The 20,202-nt window shown below is 38.1% G+C and overlaps 1 protein-coding gene across 1 annotated transcript; it reads right to left on the reverse strand.

Annotated features, from left to right (window-relative positions):
* Window positions 1-1,275: 1,275 nt before the first annotated feature.
* On the reverse strand, window positions 1,276-19,918 carry LOC128998673 (dnaJ homolog subfamily C member 9-like). The gene is made up of 5 exons (XM_054424905.1): window positions 19,698-19,918; window positions 12,018-12,170; window positions 7,563-7,679; window positions 5,080-5,291; window positions 1,276-3,314 (listed from the first exon to the last, which is right to left on the reverse strand). Exons 1-5 carry the CDS (start codon window positions 19,786-19,788, stop codon window positions 3,120-3,122), a joined length of 768 nt encoding a protein of 255 aa, XP_054280880.1. The 5' UTR covers window positions 19,789-19,918; the 3' UTR covers window positions 1,276-3,119.
* Between the last annotated feature and the right edge of the window lie 284 nt (window positions 19,919-20,202).

The raw sequence follows: 20,202 nt of genomic DNA on the forward strand, positions 1-20,202 counted from the left end.
CTGTGGTCACAGTAAAATTGAGGACATCTGCCGAGGTCGCGAAGGGATTGTAAACGGCACGTGTCTACGCTCAAGGCAAAATAGTAAACCTCATGGAGACATCATCTTAGTCTTCTGCAATGCTAGCAAAATCATGAATGTCTCCTGTGTTTTACGGGAAACAGTAAACCTCTTGCACAATCGCGGAGACATCATCTTCGTCTCCTCCGAACACGCTGGAATCATGAACATCTCCTTTGGCCACAGTGAAATAGTTAGCATCTTGCACGAGCACTAAGACGTCATCATCGTCGCCTCCCATCATGATGTTATCATGACCGCCTCCTATGGCTGTGGAGTAACTGTTTGTGGCTTGCGCGAGTGCGGAGACCTCCAATCACAGCGAAATCATGAAAGTGTTCAATGGCAGCGGAGAAATAGTTAGCGCCTTCGCGGGAGATGTCATCTTCGTCTCCTTCAATCATTATGAAATCGTGAAGATCTTCCGAGTTTTCGGGGACATGATATTCGACTCCCCCGCGGTTGTGATAACATCCTGGACATCTCCCACGATTGCGGTTGAATATAGTGACAACTCCTATGTTAACGGAGAAATAGTGCGGAGACGAAAACGAAATCTTTTGCAGTGGCGCTGATTTCGTCGTCTCCCGTGAAACAGATTATCGGTAAAATTAATTTATCAAGAAAAAAATGTAGTCCCCAAGTGAGGCCTACTCCTAGGCCGAGGCACCCGGCAACCGCCGTGTCCGCCATTAGGGAAATACGGCCCTGACTAACGTGTAAACCTATGTTTATTCAAACGATTTTGCAAACCAGCATGATCAGACTATGGGAACGTGGATTTCATGGTTGTATAGTATGCTCTTAAAGGCCTTGAAAGTGGTACTGTAATTTTGTCAAATATTGGTACAAACTAGGGGCTGAACCATAGGACTGACAAAACTCAGACAACATTTTGGTTTATGCCAGTGTGGATGGAAAAATTCAAAGTTGAAAGAGGACATCAAACTTTTGATTAAAAATAAACAAAAATATATACTATGCTGATTTTCCAATGAGAGAAAAAGGGTTTGTCCCTCTAAGCTCACCCCATGGACATAAAATTGACTAAACTACATTTAAACACTATTGACGCAACATGTTTTATAACTTAAATATTGTATTATTGCTACAAATACTTGGTAAACATAAAGTCAAATCCATGTAGACAATGTTCTATATGATTTATACATACCAAACCTATATTAAATATAGAGGTTTCAAATAAAATCAAGATTTTACAAAAAACAAAGTTTATTTAACAAGTATGGTATGTTACAAGACATGGCTTTGGTGTTATAAAATAACAACAATACATCAGAAACTGTTACTTCAGCAGCACTGAATGAATGCCAATGTCTGTAATACAAAGATGAAGTTTCATCTAAAAAGCTTTTATACTTAAACCACTAAATAGGAACAAAATCTTAGTATTAAATTAACACATAAGAAACAGTTGAACAAACGAAAGCAACAAGTTTGTAGCCAATCTAAATACTTTTAAACGTGGAAAAAAATGAATTTCCACTGAGAAAAATCAAACAAAGTTTATCTAATGTTTTAAGATACAAAATAAAAACATGGCTTGGATGTTTAACAGTACAGAGTCCTTGGAGACTAGATGTCCATAAAACAATTTAAATCATCCAAGATGGTCGGTAGCCTCCAAGGACTCTTAAATTCAGTAACGAAACTGTCACTAACTGAATCGATGCCAATGCCTGTAATACAAAGGTGACATGGTTTCATCTTGAAAGCTATTATGAACCTTATAACAATACTAAAATAGGAACAAAATCTTATAATACTACTACAGAAACACACAAAAAACAGAGTTAATCAAACAAAAGTTACAAGTTTGTCATTACTCGCATCTTTCGAACAATACAACATAGTAAAAATGGAATTCAGTTCCAGGAAACAACACAGTAAAAATGTAATTAAGTTCCAGGAAACAATACAGTAAAAATGTAATTAAGTTCCAGGAAACAACATAGTAAAAATGTAATTAAGTTCCAGGAAACAACACAGTAAAAATGTAATTAAGTTCCAGGAAACAATACAGTAAAAATGTAATTAAGTTCCAGGAAACAACATAGTAAAAATGTAATTAAGTTCCAGGAAACAACATAGTAAAAATGTAATTAAGTTCCAGGAAAACCCTCTGTTTATATAAAAACAAACACGAGTCAAAGTCTGCAATTTGTTCAACCTACCCTGAAACACTTGTCATATATGAGTTATTTTATAACAATGAGCTATACAACCAATGTTTATTACTCTATGTTATGTGGAAGATGTCGGAGTTAAATGGTTGCGCTGGATCCTGTCAATTAAGATTTGTGCCCAGACTTGATATGAAGCTTGGTTTTTCATGAAAGTTGAAGAACTATCAGCTGTTAGCTCAAATAGATTGGTTAACATTTATTAATCTCTAGACTTTAACAAAGCAGTGTAGCAATTTAAATATTTTACCAGAAGACAAGAAATTTCCTCTAGGATAATGGCAAGTTTCAATTTTAATTTTTCCTCATGAAATCTGAATCTCTCCTATCAATCTTAATGAACATCTTTTCAGAAGAATAGAAAGAAGAATTATTGAAGAAAGAAATATTGCTATTGGCAAAGAGCTACAGCAACGACAGTACAGAATCTAAGATGACAGAAAAGGAGGGAAGCAAAGGCTCAATCAGCAAACATAAGTGAAGGACATTCTTGAACTCCAAGAGAGTTGGGAAAAGATTCCTGACAAAGACGTCATAACAAATTTGTTGAAAGCCGCAAAAGCAGGGAAGCCAGTTGGAGTCAATACCTGAGTGAGAAACAACTTCAGACGTAAGGGGAGTAGTGTAACTATTTAGGAAATGAAGGCTGAGAGAACGATCGCAGGGGTGGTTCTAAAAGCGACATGATCCACTGTTAACAGAATAATAAACGTTGGTTATACAACTAATTGGTTATAAAATAACAAATGTAAGTCACAACAAAAAAATAAAAAAAACAATATCACTAGTATTTTTCAGGTAACAAACGTTTAGTCTACTGGAACTATCCAGTTTAATACATCACTTAGTAACAATTCACTTTTTGGACTTAGAACGAGATTTCTTGGCTTTTTTACCCTTTGGCGCAAATTTTTGTTCTAGCGATTCCAAAAAGCCCATTGTAGGAGTTTGTGTTTTTCTTGACAAGATAGCCTTTGTTAGCTCCTCAAATTCTTGTTCTTTTTTGGCTTTTTTCACTACATCCTCTGCTTCTTTAGCCTCTTTTCTCAACTGAAAACAAAATAAAACAAACATGCATCATCAACCATAATAGAATTAAAACAGCGTAGAAGCTTATTAGGACTTTGTCAATGGATGTAAGGAATCACAAAAGATCTTTTGTCAATAATATTTTTATTTTAAACAAGGTAATAAAACAAGCTGTAAAATGTTTAAAAAATATGGCGAGTGGTTTTGGATTTTGATATGATTGACATCAATCGCCTATTGGGTATGATGATGATTCGCGTGTCCAATCAAAATCAATCACCTTTTACCATCATTTTTATGTATTCACCATATTGTGAGTCAACAGTATAGTCTAACCTTGATATAACAATTTTTTTTTTTAATCCCCTAGAACTCTCCATAAGACACAATGTATGTTTTACCACTACATAACACAAACCATATCAACGACCTTGATTAATTATTTACAAATTTGTCATGATCCCGGCTAAAATAAGACACCTCAAGATGACGAATTTATCACTGTCAGAACCTCTACATAGCGAATTTAACCTCTACTTAACGAATTGCCTGTGTCTCTCCCTCGATATAACGAACCCCCCACCCCATTATTGTTTTTGAAAAATCTGTTTCTTCATCAAATGAAATGGAAAGATGACGTCAACGCTTGCGCTAACATTGTCTGCTCCATTTTAACACATCTCTGTCTGCTGTTGTCGCTGCATCCGCGCTATGTTACAACTGAGAACTGATTTCATTCACTGAGGACTGAGACCACGTAATGTTTAGTAAAATGTGATTGGGTACTAACTATGGTGACTTGTACAATTTTTGGATGAAGATAAACCTAAGAAAGAAAAAGAATAGAAGAACAAAGCAAATAGAAAGAATAGCAACATCGTTATCTTAACATTCCTTTTAAGAGTGTTTTTATTATCTTGAAGTCTGCTATGATTATACACTTTTATAACGACTTATATAATATTTTCATTACTTTCAACTATTTGTTTAAACTAAGGCAACACCAATGCTATAATTGATGATTATTACAGTATCGACATTCCTCTGTTGTGATTTACAGCAGTACTATAGCACTGTAGCCTATCACGAGCAGTAGCTTACAAAACTCTCTACTGTTTTGTTTTGTTCTTTACGTGGTTTATTGCTATACAATACAGTGTTTGGCTAGGTTTTAGGTGGGTTAGAGAAAGCTGTGATTTTAAACTTACAGTTTATAACCTGTACCAAGGTCAATGACTAGAAATGTCATGATTGCGCAATATTAAAGATCCCTACCCTTTAGTACCCCAGATAATCGAGGTTCTACTTTACAATGCAAACACTGTACGCTGGTTCTGAACCTCGACTTAGCGAAATTCCTGAAAACCTAACCTCAATATAACGAATCTCGTTTGAACGAAATCCTTGATACAACAAATATTCAGTTTGGCCCCTTCAGATTCGTTATACCGAGGTTGGACTGTAGTATAAGTGTAAATAAACATTTTAAGTGTTATTAGACATAATTTTTATTTACATTCCATAAATGTAATTTCATATAATATGCTGATTTAAAGTTATTTAACTGTGAGATTCATATATAGTGAGAACTCATACTAGTGCTTCTATTGCAACTTAAAAATATAATAAAAGTTCAAAGGATGTTCAGCATAAAAGAGCTATCGGATTGTGTAAAGTTGCAAACTATCAATGTTGAAAACAAAGATGTATCCATCTGTAAATGATCTAATGATGTTATTAAAAAAAACATTAGCTTTGTTCTTTCAAGGTCGTAAAAGTTACTAACCCTTCGAATCCTACGGTCTCTCTTTTCTTGGGGCTCATTGACAAAAATGTCATAGGACGGAAGTTCGTCTTGCTCAATTAGTTTCATCAGGCGACCCCGAATTCGTTCTTCATCCTCCACTGTTGCGAACATAATATATTGGAACATTTTGTCAAAGTCTCCTTTACATTTCTCGTACGCTTTCTTTAGATCCTCGAGCTCTTCGTCTGATCCTGAAAACATTTAAAATTAATGTTTGTTGTACAGTATGTGCCGGGAGACTTCCAATCCTACCCGTAAGCCTATTTTATCATGGCTCACTCATTATCATATTGTAGCTTTAAATCACTACTCTATTAGAATATTATGAGATAACACTGTCAAAACAAATGTTCAGGGACAATGAACAAGCAATTATGAACATGTTGAATTTATGCATAGGCAGCATTTATTTTTGTAGATAGTTAGTATTTTTAGTGTACATACTTGAAACCAGGCCATGATTTAAATGTACATTTTTTATGTCATTAAGGACAGGGAGACAAGGTTTGAAGTATTTCTTACTAGTGCTAGGAGAATACAGAGTTTCACACCTGCGTGAGTGCGAGCAAGGGTTCATGTTGGTATTCAGGGGAAGGCTCCCACACCCCCAAAACCACAGGATCTGCACCTTCTAAGGGCCTATATTTTCTAATTCTGTTAATGTTTATGACATAACATATTGTAATATTTATATAGTTTAAATTAATCAATTTAAAAGTATGTGTTTTCGTTTTCCAAATTCTGTTATTTAAAAGTTAGGTACTGAAATAATTTTTTCACAAATCTTGAGGTTTCTCAATTAGTCTTACACTTGAATAACTAGTTTTACTTTTAAAAGTAACAGGAAGTTGAAAAGACACTCGCTGCAAGACAATTTTCAGCCGAGGATTCCACTCAACCTACTATTCCTATAACAACGAGCGAACTGGTCTAGTGGTTAGGGCATGGGACTTCAGTCCCGGGTTCAAATTTTGCCCAATGACCAATGGATTTTATCTAATTGATAATGCTGCAACCCTTAAGTCTAGCCTGAAGTACAATAGTATGCCATTAGTACTGCAGTAGCACAACTGGACTTCTTCAGTGTTCTATTACCAACTTAGCAATGTTAAATTCAAATAGCTCGTATTTACTTTTCTGCTAATGTCAAATATATTTTCACCTCCTACAGTTAAATTATTTGTTTAGTATTTGTCTGTTTGTTGCTTCTTGCTTAGCTTAGTAGGGTCCTTTGTTAAACTTGAATAACATCTACTGCATTTCACCTTACATCTACACCCTCCATTCAATAAGTATCGGGACTGGTTCACGGACTCAAAAGAGCGGTGGAGGGAGATATGACAGGTTGGGTTTGATAGAGGGGTCCTTCACCATTCAGGAGCATTTTAGTTTAGTCGCCTATGGGCATTCGTTGAGACAGGAGGTCGGTATTTGCACCAAGTGTTTTTTCATTGTGTCGGTACCGTCAAGCAACGCTGTGAAATTTAGCTTACACTCGGAAAATACGCATCGGAGACACTTGGCCTCATTAAACAGGCTTATTGGGATGATTCTTTAAGCTGCACACAAGTTTTTGAGAGGCACCAAATGTTTAAGGAAGGCAGGGAACTCGTCAAAGACGAATACCACGTTAGATGCCCGACAACCTCTCAAACCTCGGCTCTCGTGATAAAATTGAAAAAAAATGTTGGATTCTGACAGCATCTAACCATCGGCCATACTAGTAAGAAGAGATGCCCTTCAGTGGAAACCGTCCACACTATTGTAACAGAGAATTTGGCGATGAGAAGAATCTGAGCTAAGCTGGTGCGGAAAGTCCTGGGCGAGGAACAAAACCGTCAAGGATCGAGATTCCGCAAGAGATTTTGGGCTGTGTCCAGCAAAATCCTAATTTTCTGGACGTTATTACATGGGTGTTCCAGTATGGTGAACAAAATGTTCGAGTTGAGGGCAGGGGTCTCCGGCGAGAATTTTCCAAGTTTTAAGCAAACACAGCACTCCTCGACGGAACTTCCCATGTTGGCGTGACGACACAATGGAAAAAAAAAACCGTAGGTGACTACTCCAAAGTGCTACTGAACGATGAAGGGCCCCTCTACCGAATTCAACCGGTCGGACCCCTCTCCATAGCACTTTTGAGGCTACAGTGAACCAGTCCCGATACTTATTGAATGGACCCTGTATTCTATATGAAAATATCTCAATCATTATTTAATGTTTATTATCTAATTTATATTTATTATTCATTACCAAAGTTTAGCTGTCTCTTTTCAGATATTTTCTCACACTCTGTAGTTCTAGTTAGTTTAAGTAAGCTAGCATCTCATTTTGTTTTCTTTATCTGATTTGAATTCAAAGTGCCATCATGTTAACTAATTAATGTAAAATGGTGTAATCCGTTCCTAAACATATCCGTGTATCCGTTGTAATTAAATAAACAAAGAAACTGAGTTTAATCTTACCCTTGTACTCATCAGCATATTTGTCTAGGTCCGTAATAGTTACTTCTTTGAAGTAGTTCCTCCAGAATTCAACCCAATCTCTCTCTGTAAAATCTTCTCCTTCTTCGGACCATGACCCTGAAAAATAATAATGAGTATTACTATTACTAAGAACTCTCAGTGGCCACTCATCTTTATCAGTGTCATCTTTAAATACCGTATGTGTTTCAAGTTTTATTAGATGTATTTTTATTTACTTTGCCCATACGCTTGTTACACACATTTTATATAGTGTTACAACATAAGAAGATGCCACACAAGCTGGCAAAATGCTCTTCAAAGGATAATATACAAACTACAAAACTACTCAAATACCCCGCTGTAGCAAACCTGCGGACTAAGCGAATTTCCATTTTTTTTTTGGAATTACACTAAAATATCTCCTTACAAATTTTACATTTATTCCCGATTTAAATAGCATTGTTTTAACGAGTAATTTTTTTGCAACAGGGAGGGTTAAAAGCTATTTAGTGAAATTTGTATCCGTAGTATTGAAATAAATGCATTTTTTAAATTTGATCAAAATATGTTTCATAAACAAGCAAACTACAACAGTTTACTTATTCTCCATAATAATAACTTCCGGGGATTTAAAATTCTCCGTAGCCATTAGGCACACAATAAACAAAATAATTCGTTTTCTTAAGCTCTACAAAATGGTTTGGAAAGAAATTGTAAACTTTTATGTTTTTAGGGTAAAAAATGAAAACAAAAACACCCTTCCCAGTCCAATCATACTGGTTTGCGAATTTGAATAAATATAGGTTTACACGTTTATACCAAATTAAAATCAGACCATTGTTGCTCGAGTCCTCGTGCTAACGGACACACACACACACACATATGTATATATGTTACACTCAATCTCCGAATTCGGACAATGTCCGAAATTTCTACCCACTCCGCGATGTGGATAGTGTGAAATACCCACGACGCGGAGTGAGCATTTTATTCGGACATTGGCCGAAGTGAAATGCCCAGACCGCGTTGTGGGTAAATTGATTTACTCAAATGCCGAAGTCATAACGTTCTTCGGCGAGTGAGTAAATCCAAAATACCCACAACGCGATGTGAGCAAGATGTATTGCCCACGTCGCGTTGCGGGTATTTCTAGTTTAGGCAAACGCCGAATTCACGTTCAGACATTTCACCCCCACCATTTGCACTATTTGCGAATAGGATGGATGGACCTGTTTTCATTGTGTTTTCTTTACTGTTGCTGCCCTGTAGTGATACGCTCGTGATGGACAGTCATTTTCATCGAAAGATTAGGTATCGCCGAATCAACCGCTTCGATGTCATAAACATTGATGACAAAAATTGAAAAAACAACTGGTGAAATGACAGATATAAAATATTTTTGTCGCATTGATCAAATGTATGACACAATTCATTCAGCTCACTTGCGAGTTGGTCTTAAGAAAGAGAAAGCTATGGAAGTAGAGCTTAAAAAGAAATTTTGCAACATTACCAGAGAGGTGATTAAAATATACTTGGATATGTTCGAACCTTGCTCACTGAAGAAAAAATCTCAAAGTAAAGGACTGGCCGTTAAACCCATCATTATTGAATTCACAATGTCAGGTAAAATTAGTTTTAATTTTTAAATCCTTTCGCTAAATTAGAGTGACTTTAGAATAATGTGTCAATAAGTAAAAGAAAGATGTAACAAGAACTGGGTGATAATCGGCGTTTTAAGGTTACTCCTATTTTTGTAAAGCGGAAAAAACGTATTCTCAATGTATGTGTAATGGACCTTTTTATATTTGTTCCTATTCAGTGATTTGCAGTTTATTTTCTAAAATGCTATTTTATACATTAAATAATTATAATCAAAACATAAATTTGATTTATTTTACCTAGTGATTGTGAATTTCATGTAGATTTTTGGATATACGGTAGTTTATACAGGCTATTCGGCGTTTGCCCAAACTAGAAATATCCACTACCCGACGTGGGCAATCACTTTTGCTCACATCGTGTTGTGGGTATTTTGAATTTGCTCAATCGCCGAAGAAGGTTTTGACTTCGGCGTTTGAGTAAATCAGTTTACCCACAACGCGGTCTGGGCATTTCGTTTCGGCCAATGTCCGAAATAAAATGCCCACTCCGCGACGTGGGTATTTCACACTATCCACATCGCGGAGTGGGTAGAAATTTCGGACATTGTCCGAATTCGGAGATTGAGTGTAACATATATATTTTTGTCATGCATGTTTAGGGCTACTAATATAATACAAATTAACATAATTAACCAAGTACCCTCTTTTATAATTATTTTATTTTGACGACATGTTTGGGAAAGTTAGTCCATTATCAAATCATAATTTACCATCGTTACATAGGTATGGCAAATATGACTTGATGATATATTGTCATAATTCGCTAAAACAAAGGCTTCGAAAAACAAATTAGTCTACTTAGAGGAATGAGACAAACACACAATTTTTATCTGGTTATTTTAAACCAAACTAACAACTGTGGCATTGAAATTTAAAAGGCATAAATAGTAATAACAGGCAGGGAATTGAATGATGGATTAGTAGACATAATTTTATGCATCTGAACCTACTTGAGGTCCCCAGAGGCCAAAAAAACCCTCCGTTCAAATTTTTAACCCTCCAAGTGTCCATTGTAATGGCATTAATATCGGCCTATTTATTGCGCAATCGCAGGGTTTTATAAAAATGTATATCTTAGAAACTTAAACACACTCTAAAGTATACTGTTTTATATATAATTTTGTTTGGAAAATTATGGGCTTCAATGCAATATATAAAACATTACAAAAAAAATTTCCTACAATTTTTGTGGGGTTAATTACATCAACATCACAGTTACAGTTACATTACAGAGTACACATTACAGTTTTGTGGGGTTAACATTTCTCAAAAATTATAAAATAAATGAAAAAATTTTATGTTTGCACTCAATAAATTTTTATAATTTTAGGTCTACAAATATTTTAAAATAGCCACTTTGTTCTAAATTTTATGAGAATTCCAAAAATATAATAATATAAGGAAGAAGTTTGCAAATAAATAAGTTATGGGTGAAAAATTGATTTTGTACATTTAGCGTTAGCTAAGAATGCATAGCCTAACCATAGCTAGGAATTTGGTGGATAATTTACATCAATATCACTACCTACTTCTTCAGGATCATCAACCAGCCCTTCAAAATCACTTAAATCTTCTTATAATACACCATGTATATAACTAATTTTTATTTTTAACACTAAAACAATGATAAACGTAATAAAACACATCAGTCATCGGTGCGAGGTTAACCAAGTTGTTTACAAATACGCACGTCATCTGTCTGCTACAATATTTTCGGAACTAAAATGAAAAGCGTCTAGAAAAAGACATCAGGAGAAAGCTTCAAAGAATCTGCTGAAAACAACGATACCAATCTTGATCCAGTTCAATCTGATTCAGTCAGTCCCAGAGCCTTCGCCATAAACGATGTTTGAGTGTCGCAAAAGCGACGCATAACAACACGGCGGGTGTGTTGTGCGTCGATTACGTGACGCTTAACACTCGGAGGGATATACCTATATGTGTGTCCTTTAGTGCGATAACTCGAGCAAAAATGATCCGATTTTGATGAAATTTGGTACAAACATGTAAACTTACATTTATTTAACGATTTCGCAAACCATCATGATCAGACTATGGGAACGGAGGTTTATGGGGTAGAAAATTGGGTTTTTCCATTTTTGACTCTAAAAACACAAAATTTCATAATTTCTTTCCAGCCTTTTATGTAGGGTAGAGCTTAAAAAAGAAATAATTTTGTATATTGAAGCGTTGTTGTATATACTTTGGAACGGTTACGTACATATTACAGATATATTTTAATCAAGTTTGGCAATTTGTTTATTTCATACTAAGCTATCAACATTTCAATAAATTAAAACACACCTCAATACCTTCCCTGTAGCAGCAAACCTAGGTACTCATTCAAATTAATCCTATATAATATGAGTAAAGTTTGTAAACGTGTTTATACTTACAGTATAACTAAGTTCTGAGTCAAAAATAAAAAGTTTTGGTTTCAAACAATGCTATCAGAACATGAAAATTTATAGGAAAACCCGGAAAATTATAACAAAAACCAAGTTTTATTTAATGCTTACTACAAATACCGGGATTTATCTTTGTTAGCCTATATATTTTCTTATTGTCTTATTATTCAAAATCAGCCTGATTAATAAAGTAGTGACAACATTATTGTTAACATTCAACAACAGGTAATGGAGTTGAAAGGCAAACAAAAAAGTCTTACGAAATACAAATTATTGGCCTAGCACTGAAAGGGTTAAACAACAGGTGACTATTCAAATAAAGCAATAACCATTAGTTTTAACTATATCAATGAGGAATAATTTTGCACTATGTAACAGTAACTCACCAGTGTCATCGTAGATAGACCTTTTTTCGACGTCATTCAAAATCGAGAACACTTTTCCAAGGATCTTGAACTTTTCTGTCGCCTCTTCTCTTTCAGAATCCTCAACTTTGTCAGGGTGGTATGTGAGAGATAACGTATGGTAGGCTTTCCTCACTGAAATGAAATAAACCATTGAGACAAAAATAACTACCCTCAAGGGAATCTTATTTCTCTAGCAATAAAAGTATTCAACCCCTGCTTAATCCTCAGAGTTGTAAAACCCAATTTGTAACCACATTTAGATTGAAAGATGAATTCTCAAAGAAATGCCCATTTAACTGCCAGAAAAGTCTGCATATAATAACTATCAAGATCAGATTTTCAAAAAATACCAATAGCAGATTCCAGATTTGATTTTGACTAGAATTTAGTACACACGGAATATAAAACTATACTTATATCCCCTGATCGTCGTTTAAGTAATTTTTGTCTACACAAAGAATTTTTTTTACAGATCTAGTTTCTGGTGATATATTAATTACTAGGTTCCCATGGTCACCTTTTTTTAATATATGCATCAGCCTACTAAGGGCAGCAACTCCCTTAGCGAAAGACATCTTGCTGTCAATCATAACACCAAGGTATTTGGCATACGGCTTGGTCTCCAGTTGGGCATAGTGGCATAGCCTACTTGCACAGGTGCATAGTACATACATCCCCAAAAGTGTCCTGGCAAAGACGACCGAGGTTCCAACGTCGAGGCGGCATATGGACGCATGCGCTCAGAAAGTACCCTGAAAACAATTGCCTGGTGATCGCTTGCGAGTCTTCAGAGACTCCCCAGTCAGTGATCCGATTGGGTAGGCCTTGAGATGCTAGTACAGAAATGTCAGGGATCGTCTCTCCATACCCCGTGCGAAGGTAAGTGGAGACATTACCCGTGTTTAGGATATGAAGACCTAGCCTTACTGCCATCTCTAAAACATATTGCCCCTTGTTTTTGTTTGGAGAAAACCCCGTTCCACCGCCCTATCATTGAAATCTCCGCAAACAATCACCCCAGCATCGACGTTTAGGACCTCGTCCTCTAGAGAGTCGACCATCTGGCAGTACTCTGAAATGGGCTGGTTGGGTGTAAGGTGTAAGGAAGAAAGTTAAACCTCTGATCCGCACCCACACGAAACTGTTTCCCACACCGGAATCCAAGATAGGTATCTTACCAGGGTCAAGGACCCAGATAGGCGTAGTACCGGAAATATCAGGGAACCACTGAGCAAGTTTTGAAATTGCTCACTTAGCAGCAAAATATCGGCGCGTTGCTCGGTTGTGAAATGGTACAGCAGACCGTCAGCTGTCCTGCTCCTTTGCATGTTGAGCTGAAGGGCACGGTACGGATAATTTCTTGTTGAATAGGCAGACCTGCAGTGATTGCTTATCAGCACCACAACGGCTTGATCCCGCAGCGTGCTTGATGGCGTCGTTCCTCAAGCCGGCTTCTGTGCATAGGACACAAGATTCAGTGGAGCTGCTAACACTCGTCTTGTGATGCTGGCCACCGCACTTGTAGCACATATTCCATCTATCGGGACCTTTGCAACGATTTAAGCTATGTGGTTGAACCCTAGCATTCATATCACCTGGGGGCAACGAGCTTTTCGCGGACCCGACATCCCACCCATCCGACCTTTATGAGCCCTTCATCTAAGAGTTTCCCCCATCTCTAGCTCCCAACGTCAACATCGCCATCAATATCTGCCCTCCAGAGTTGGCCTTGGAGAGACGAATATACTCATCTCGGTTGATTCCCCGAGGACAGACTTGACTGCAGTGGGGACCTCTTCCCTCAGTCACGAGTTGGAAGGCTGTGGCAATGGCGGGCAGTACTGAAGTGCTCATATGTCCGTGCTGTAAAAAACTGTGCGAGGATACGGATAAATCTCTTTTTTGTGAAGGAATGTGCGGTTCTTGGCACCATGCCAAATGTGTCAACGTCTCTGCTAAGAAATATAATGAAATTCGCAAAATGGAGGAAGAAATCCGGTGGTTTTGTAAGGTGTGTGACGACAGAGTTATGAGCCTGATTATTCTGGATAGAAGCCAGCCTGGAATCGTAAATGAGATGAGGGAAATCAAGAATCACGTAAGTCAGTTTTCTAAACTTGGGGAAAAGCTGGAGAGGAAATTAAAGATTTTAATTAATAATAGCATTAAAACCAAAGTTGGAGTTAACAGAATTTTAGATTCTAGAATGACAGATAACTTGTCGATTTCCTTAAATCAATCAGAACCTGATCTGACAAGTCTTGATTCAAACCCGGGAAATTCAAACATATCATATCAACAAACAGAAGGCCCCGAGTCATCCCCATTGGTTATAAGTGAAGTTGACAAAATTGATGTGGCAGTTGACCTGTCTGACCACAACGGAGCAGCTCGAGTCAACGGTGTGAAGAATATCGTGACTGCAAACGAACCGAATTTGGAACAGAGTGAAAACGCACTACAGGAAAAAATGAGTGGTCCAAGTCAAATTGTGGAACGGACTCATAGACTGGAACAGCGAAATGTTGATCGAAGTCAGAAAAAGTGTAATGTGGAATTGAATACAACAGGAAAAGAGGAAAAGGAGAAACCTGAAACTGAAACTAGTGAAGAAACTGTCGAAACCGAAAGTGGGAATGAAGCGGAAAATGAAGCTGGACGTTTACCTCGTGTTGAGTGTGTTAAGAGTGGTCTGCTAACCTCTAAGAAGAAACTCTCTTACGCGGAATCGCTTAAATCAAAGAAAAATACTCTGAAGGTGAAAACGTGACTGAAGGTGTCAGGGTGGCCTCCTTTAACAAAAACGAAGTAATTATAGGTACTTGTGGTGAACGAACTAGCCTGAAGCCAGCTGGAAACCAGTCATTTTTCTTTGTGTCCCGAGTGTCACATGAAACGACAAAAGAAGATTTGTCCAAATATCTGAAGGACAAAGGTGTAACTGAGAGTGAGTGTGTCGATTTAAGCCCCAAATTCAAAACATACAAGTCTTTCAAGATCGCTCTACCTGAACAGTTGTCGCACATGATATTAGATCCAGGGTTCTGGCCTACTGGAATTCTAGTCAGGAACTTCATCCATAAGAAACGTGGACCTAGACCGTCGTCCTCTTTTTTTAGGGAGAACTGTTTACAGAACAATGACTACGTAGCCAACCCTGACCCAGTTCCTAGGTTAGGTTGTGAAAGTGAAACTAGGCCTAGGCTTGTCGTTTGCCCCAGTGGAAAAACTGTTACTAACCAAACCAACCCTGACCATAGGACAGAAACTGTAAGTAGGCCTAAGTTGGACTGTGTAAATATTGCAATTTTAAAACACTCAGTGTATTAGAACGAAAATAAACTTACTTGATATTTTTGTTGAAGAAACTAACTGTGATTTCCTCTGTGTAGCTGAACACTGGCTGGTACAGGAAGAAAGTACTTATTATCAATCATTAGCTAACCTAAATCTAGCCAGTATCTTCTGTAGAAGTAACCACAAAAACGGTGGTGTAGCCATTTTTACTTCTGGGAAATTTAACTGCAAGAAACTGAATCTAGAAAATTTCTGTACTGAACTACCTTGAACTGACAGCTGTGGAGATAGTTGATATTTCAGCTATACTTGTAGCCATTTATAGATCCCCGGACGGAGCTTTCGAGGACTTTATAAACCAACTGGAGAAATGTTTGATCTATCTATCTAGATTTGAACCCAAAAAACTTATAGTTTGTGGTGATTTTAATGTACACCTTGAGTATCCTTCTCGGGAAGAAGCAACTTTTGTTAATCTGCTGCGTAGCTTCGGACTCTTCATCACGATCAGACTGCCAACTAGAGGACCAGCCTGCCTTGACACAGCTGCCACTAACCTCGACTCCTGGGTGTATGAGGTCCAAGTTGTCCATCCCATGGTCGCCGATCATGATGGGGCGGTTGTCTTAAGTGTTTCAACTGATCTGGTAAGAAACTCCTTGTCTCTCGATAGCTCTAGTAACCAGGTAGGCCTAATTAAGAGCGAGTGATTAAAGATGATGACCTTCCTATTCTTAATAGCGCTTTACAGGCAGTAAATTGGGACTCACTCCTGGAAATATCAGATCCGGAAATTGCTTTTACTACATTCCATGACTTGTTTGCAGAAAAGTTTGACTCTGTCTTTCCTGTTAAGAAATTAAAACCTAGAAAAACGCCTGTAGGTAAAAGCAAAGCCTTTTGTAGGGAAAGCAAAACTTGGTACACTCCAGAGCTTGCCAAAATGCGATCTTTCTTACAACTTCTCCATGACCACTCAAAGGCTGCAAACTCGCCAGAGGTCACAGCTAAATTTAGGTGTCTGTACACGAGGGTTAAGAAAAAATACAGTCTCAAAATCCATGCAAAGCTGCCTGGAATCTTGTTAATAAGCACCGTATTCAGAGACCAATACTTAACACTGAAGCTACTCCTGATGATTTTAATAACTTCTTTGTTAATAGTGTTCAAGACATTGTTTCTAACTTACCTGTTTTACAGACGGACCCTTTGGCCTCAATTAATGACATACCACTCGAACTCTCACTAACATCTTGGAAAATGGTGAGTACTCAAGAAATCTTATCTATAGTTAAGAACTTCAAAAACTCTAGAAGTCAAGATCCCTATGGAGTGTCTTGCATGGCCCTAAAGGCAGTTGTAGAAACCTTAGTTGTACCTCTTACTAGGCTAATTAATCTATGTCTCCGGAAAGGTTCTTTTCCTGATTTGTTGAAAACTGCTAGAACCGTGCCTGTGCATAAGAAGGGCAGTGCTTCCATTTTGTCCAACTTTAGGCCTATTTCTATCTTGCCTATTTTCTCAAAGATTCTTGAGACCATAGTGAAGAAGAAGCAGCTCATGTCGTTTTTTGAGGAAAACAGCCTGTTCATTGATGCCCAACACGGTTTTAGGAAAGGCCGCTCGACCACCACTGCCCTGTTGAGCCTGGCCGATACCATATCTGAAGCCTTCGAACGGAATGAGTCTGTCCAGCTTAGCCTCTGCGACTTAGCTTTTGACGTTGTGCCTCATGAAATACTCCTATTAAAGCTGGGCAAATATGGCATTGGCGGCAATGTCCTCAAGAGCCTCTCAAACTATTTGAGTGATCGTAAACAGGTTGTGTCTCTGCGGGGGGCCCTTTCCAGCGTGGGCCATCTCTCTCATGGCGTTCCTCAGGGATCAGTTTTAGGCCCTCTCATATTCACGATCATGATTAACGACTTACATATGAATGGGAGAACGTTGTTGTTTGCAGACGATACGACATTACTGACCAAGGGTGCTAATATTAACTATCTAGCAACAGAAGCTGAAGACCTGCTTGAAAAAGCAAAAGATTGGTTTGTGACAAACAGACTCAAAATAAATGACGACAAAACCCAGTCACTAGTCTGCACCCTAAAACAAAGAGTTGAGGAAGTGGGAGTGGTAAGGCTCCTAGGTTTCATGGTAGATTCTAGGCTGAGTTGGAACCAACACATCTCACAGGTATGCGTTAAGCTATCAAGAGTCCTCCATCTCCTTAGAAAACTTAGGCCTGAAATTCCCGAAAATTCTCTGCTATCAGTGTACTATGCGTTATTCCACAGCCATGTGACCTATGGGCTGGTACTGTGGGGGCACTCTTCAGCGGCCGAAGATGTGCTGCTCTTGCAAAAGGCAGCTTTGAGGATCGTAACATCTGCTGGCTACTTAGATCACTGCCGACCTATCTTCAAGGACCTAGGAGTCCTTACGGTATACAGCCAGTATGTTCTGGACATTCTGACCTTATTGAAGAGCAACTTAAAGGCTCACCTTAGGAGAGAAGAAGTACATGCGCACCACACCAGGAGGGCCCTAAACATAGATTTCCCCCGCTGTCGTCTCAGCCATACCTCGAGTAGATATCCACGCTCAGCCATAAGAATTTACAATACGCTGCCCACTCGAGTGCGGGAGATGGATGTGCCCTCTTTAAGGAAGACACTAAAAGACGCATTGATTAAAAGGCCGCTGTACTCCTTAAAGGAACTTGAGGATGAGCCCCTTGTTAGATGAGTTTCTGTCCGCCTTGCCAATAGTAAACGCCCAAGTTAAGTTTAGTGACTCAGTATAATTACTGTAAATAATGTAAATAGTATTTATTTTTATCATTAATATATATAGGCCTAACGCAATCTATCAGACTGGTTCTGTCAAAGATGAAGAATTCAAGTATAAGTAAGTTAAGTTCGTCAAGGTCCCTCACATCCAACGCCAACATTGGCTCGAGAATTCAAACCAAGGCGTTTGCACCAAGGATGGATTGCAAATCGGCCCTGGGTAATTCTGAGCAATTACTTGGTCAACCCCAATTTTTTTCATATTTTACTACGGTCATCAGGAGGTTCTCAGAAAGCAAGACACATTTCATTCAAGGCCCGCAAGGCCATGGTACAGGTTGCCGAGCGATAAGAAGGTTTAAAGTCCAAGCGATAACAGTGGATTGCGGGAGACGTGCGGAAGGCCAGTTGTGACAGTACCGTTATGGCTATGGCTAGTGGTTCCTCCGACAATCCTCCCGGCGATTACTGAGGTAATTAATAACCTAACTTAACCTAACCTAACCTAACTTATTATGTTTTTTTAAGTCTCAAATACATCTCTAAGGCCAATTGTAACAGTACCGTTACATTAGGTTAGGTTAATTAATAACCTAACTTAACCTTGCGGGGCTTGAATTATACGTTTCTTGCTTTCTGAGAACCTCCTGATGACCGTAGTAAAATATGAAAAAAATTGGGGTTGACCAAGTAATTGCTCAGAATTACCCGGCCCTGAAATCTGCCTTCGTCCCGGAGGAATTGCCAAGCTCTGACTTACTAGGAAGTCACCACCAGCTCAAGTTTTTCTGAGCGATTTGATGGCAATTCCACCTACCGTACTAAGTTAGTAGTCCTGAACTTACCAATGATAATTGTTTGATAATTTGCTGTGAAAAATAATGGTAGGCTATATTTGTATGGAGGTAAACAACTATAACGTTAGACATCAAACTTAAAAATTTGTGTGGAGGCACCTATACTGTACCTAAAATTACCAAGATAATAACTCTAATAAGTTACGGTAGGCATATAAGCATAAGCCCTTTTAAGCTAGGACTACCTTAGTAGGCCTAGTTTGAGATAGGATAGGCCTACTCTAGGGTGATATACAAACCACTAAGGTTAGGCTAAGGCCTACTCAACGCAGGCAACAAAAAAAGTTAAGATAAGTTAATAACTATCTAATAGGGAGGGCATAGGCCTAGGCCTATATGCCTAGCTTTCCTGAGCGTCTAGGCCCTTGCTAGACCTACCTTAGGGTAGGCCTAGTTTGATATAGGATAGGCCTACTCTAGGGTGATATACAAACCACTAGGCTTGAACTCAAGAAGGCAGGCAACAATCAAAAGTTATGTTAATCTACCCAAGTAATAAGGTAGGCATATCATAGGCCTAGGCCTACTTAAAATAGGAGTACAAAATCCTTGTTATGAAATTAGCATAGCCCAGTTAAGAAACTGTACCCGACTGCTCTGCCTATAATTTTGAATCATAAACTAACTAGGCCTATGTACTTTTCCCCATAGTACAAGCCTACACTGAATAGCTCAGAGGCTCTAGGGCTACCAAGGCTAAACAGAACTTAACTTACCCTCCCTTTGAGATGCTGTCCTCGGAATGTTAAGGATTTCGTAAAAATCCTTTGTGTTGAAGAACGAAATGCACGATTCTCCGAAGTCCATCTCGATAGTTTTAGAGACAGAAAAGTCTTTAATACCTTTAACGAACAAATACGATTATCCCAACCGTCTAGTGAGGAAGAGGCCAACGTGAACGTGAAACGTGATCACAAGAAGGAAGAATGGCGCCAAAAGATTGGGAAAAAAATGGCTTCCTAACAGTGTATCCACGTCAACAAAACAAAAATCCCGCCTTTCTGATCGAGAGAATCCCACTTTGGTGCAATGGAAAATCCCATTTCATCCCGCATGAATTTAGTAAAATAATCTTGATCCATCCCGAACGATTGTTATAACTTATTAGTCATTGATTTATTACCGTATTGCAACTATTCAATTATTTGTGAATAAACTAAAATCAGTAACAAATTAAAATTGAGGTAAGAGCCCAACATCTCACTTTAACCCGCGTACTGT

The sequence above is a fragment of the Macrosteles quadrilineatus genome, unplaced genomic scaffold (genome assembly GCF_028750875.1).
Source record: "Macrosteles quadrilineatus isolate MER2022 unplaced genomic scaffold, UCM_ALF_1.0 Scaffold_7__1_contigs__length_78375512, whole genome shotgun sequence".
NCBI lineage: Eukaryota > Metazoa > Arthropoda > Insecta > Hemiptera > Cicadellidae > Macrosteles > Macrosteles quadrilineatus.

Bases quoted from the DNA above. Each gene is read 5' to 3' on its own strand.
- LOC128998673 (XM_054424905.1), bottom strand. From the start codon at position 19,788: ATGGACTTCGGAGAATCGTGCATTTCGTTCTTCAACACAAAGGATTTT. The intron at 12,171-19,697 runs GTAAGTTAAGTT...ATTTCATTTCAG, and splicing joins GACAGCATCTCAAAGGGAGG to TGAGGAAAGCCTACCATACG. The intron at 7,680-12,017 runs GTGAGTTACTGT...ATTATTTTTCAG, and splicing joins GTCTATCTACGATGACACTG to GGTCATGGTCCGAAGAAGGA.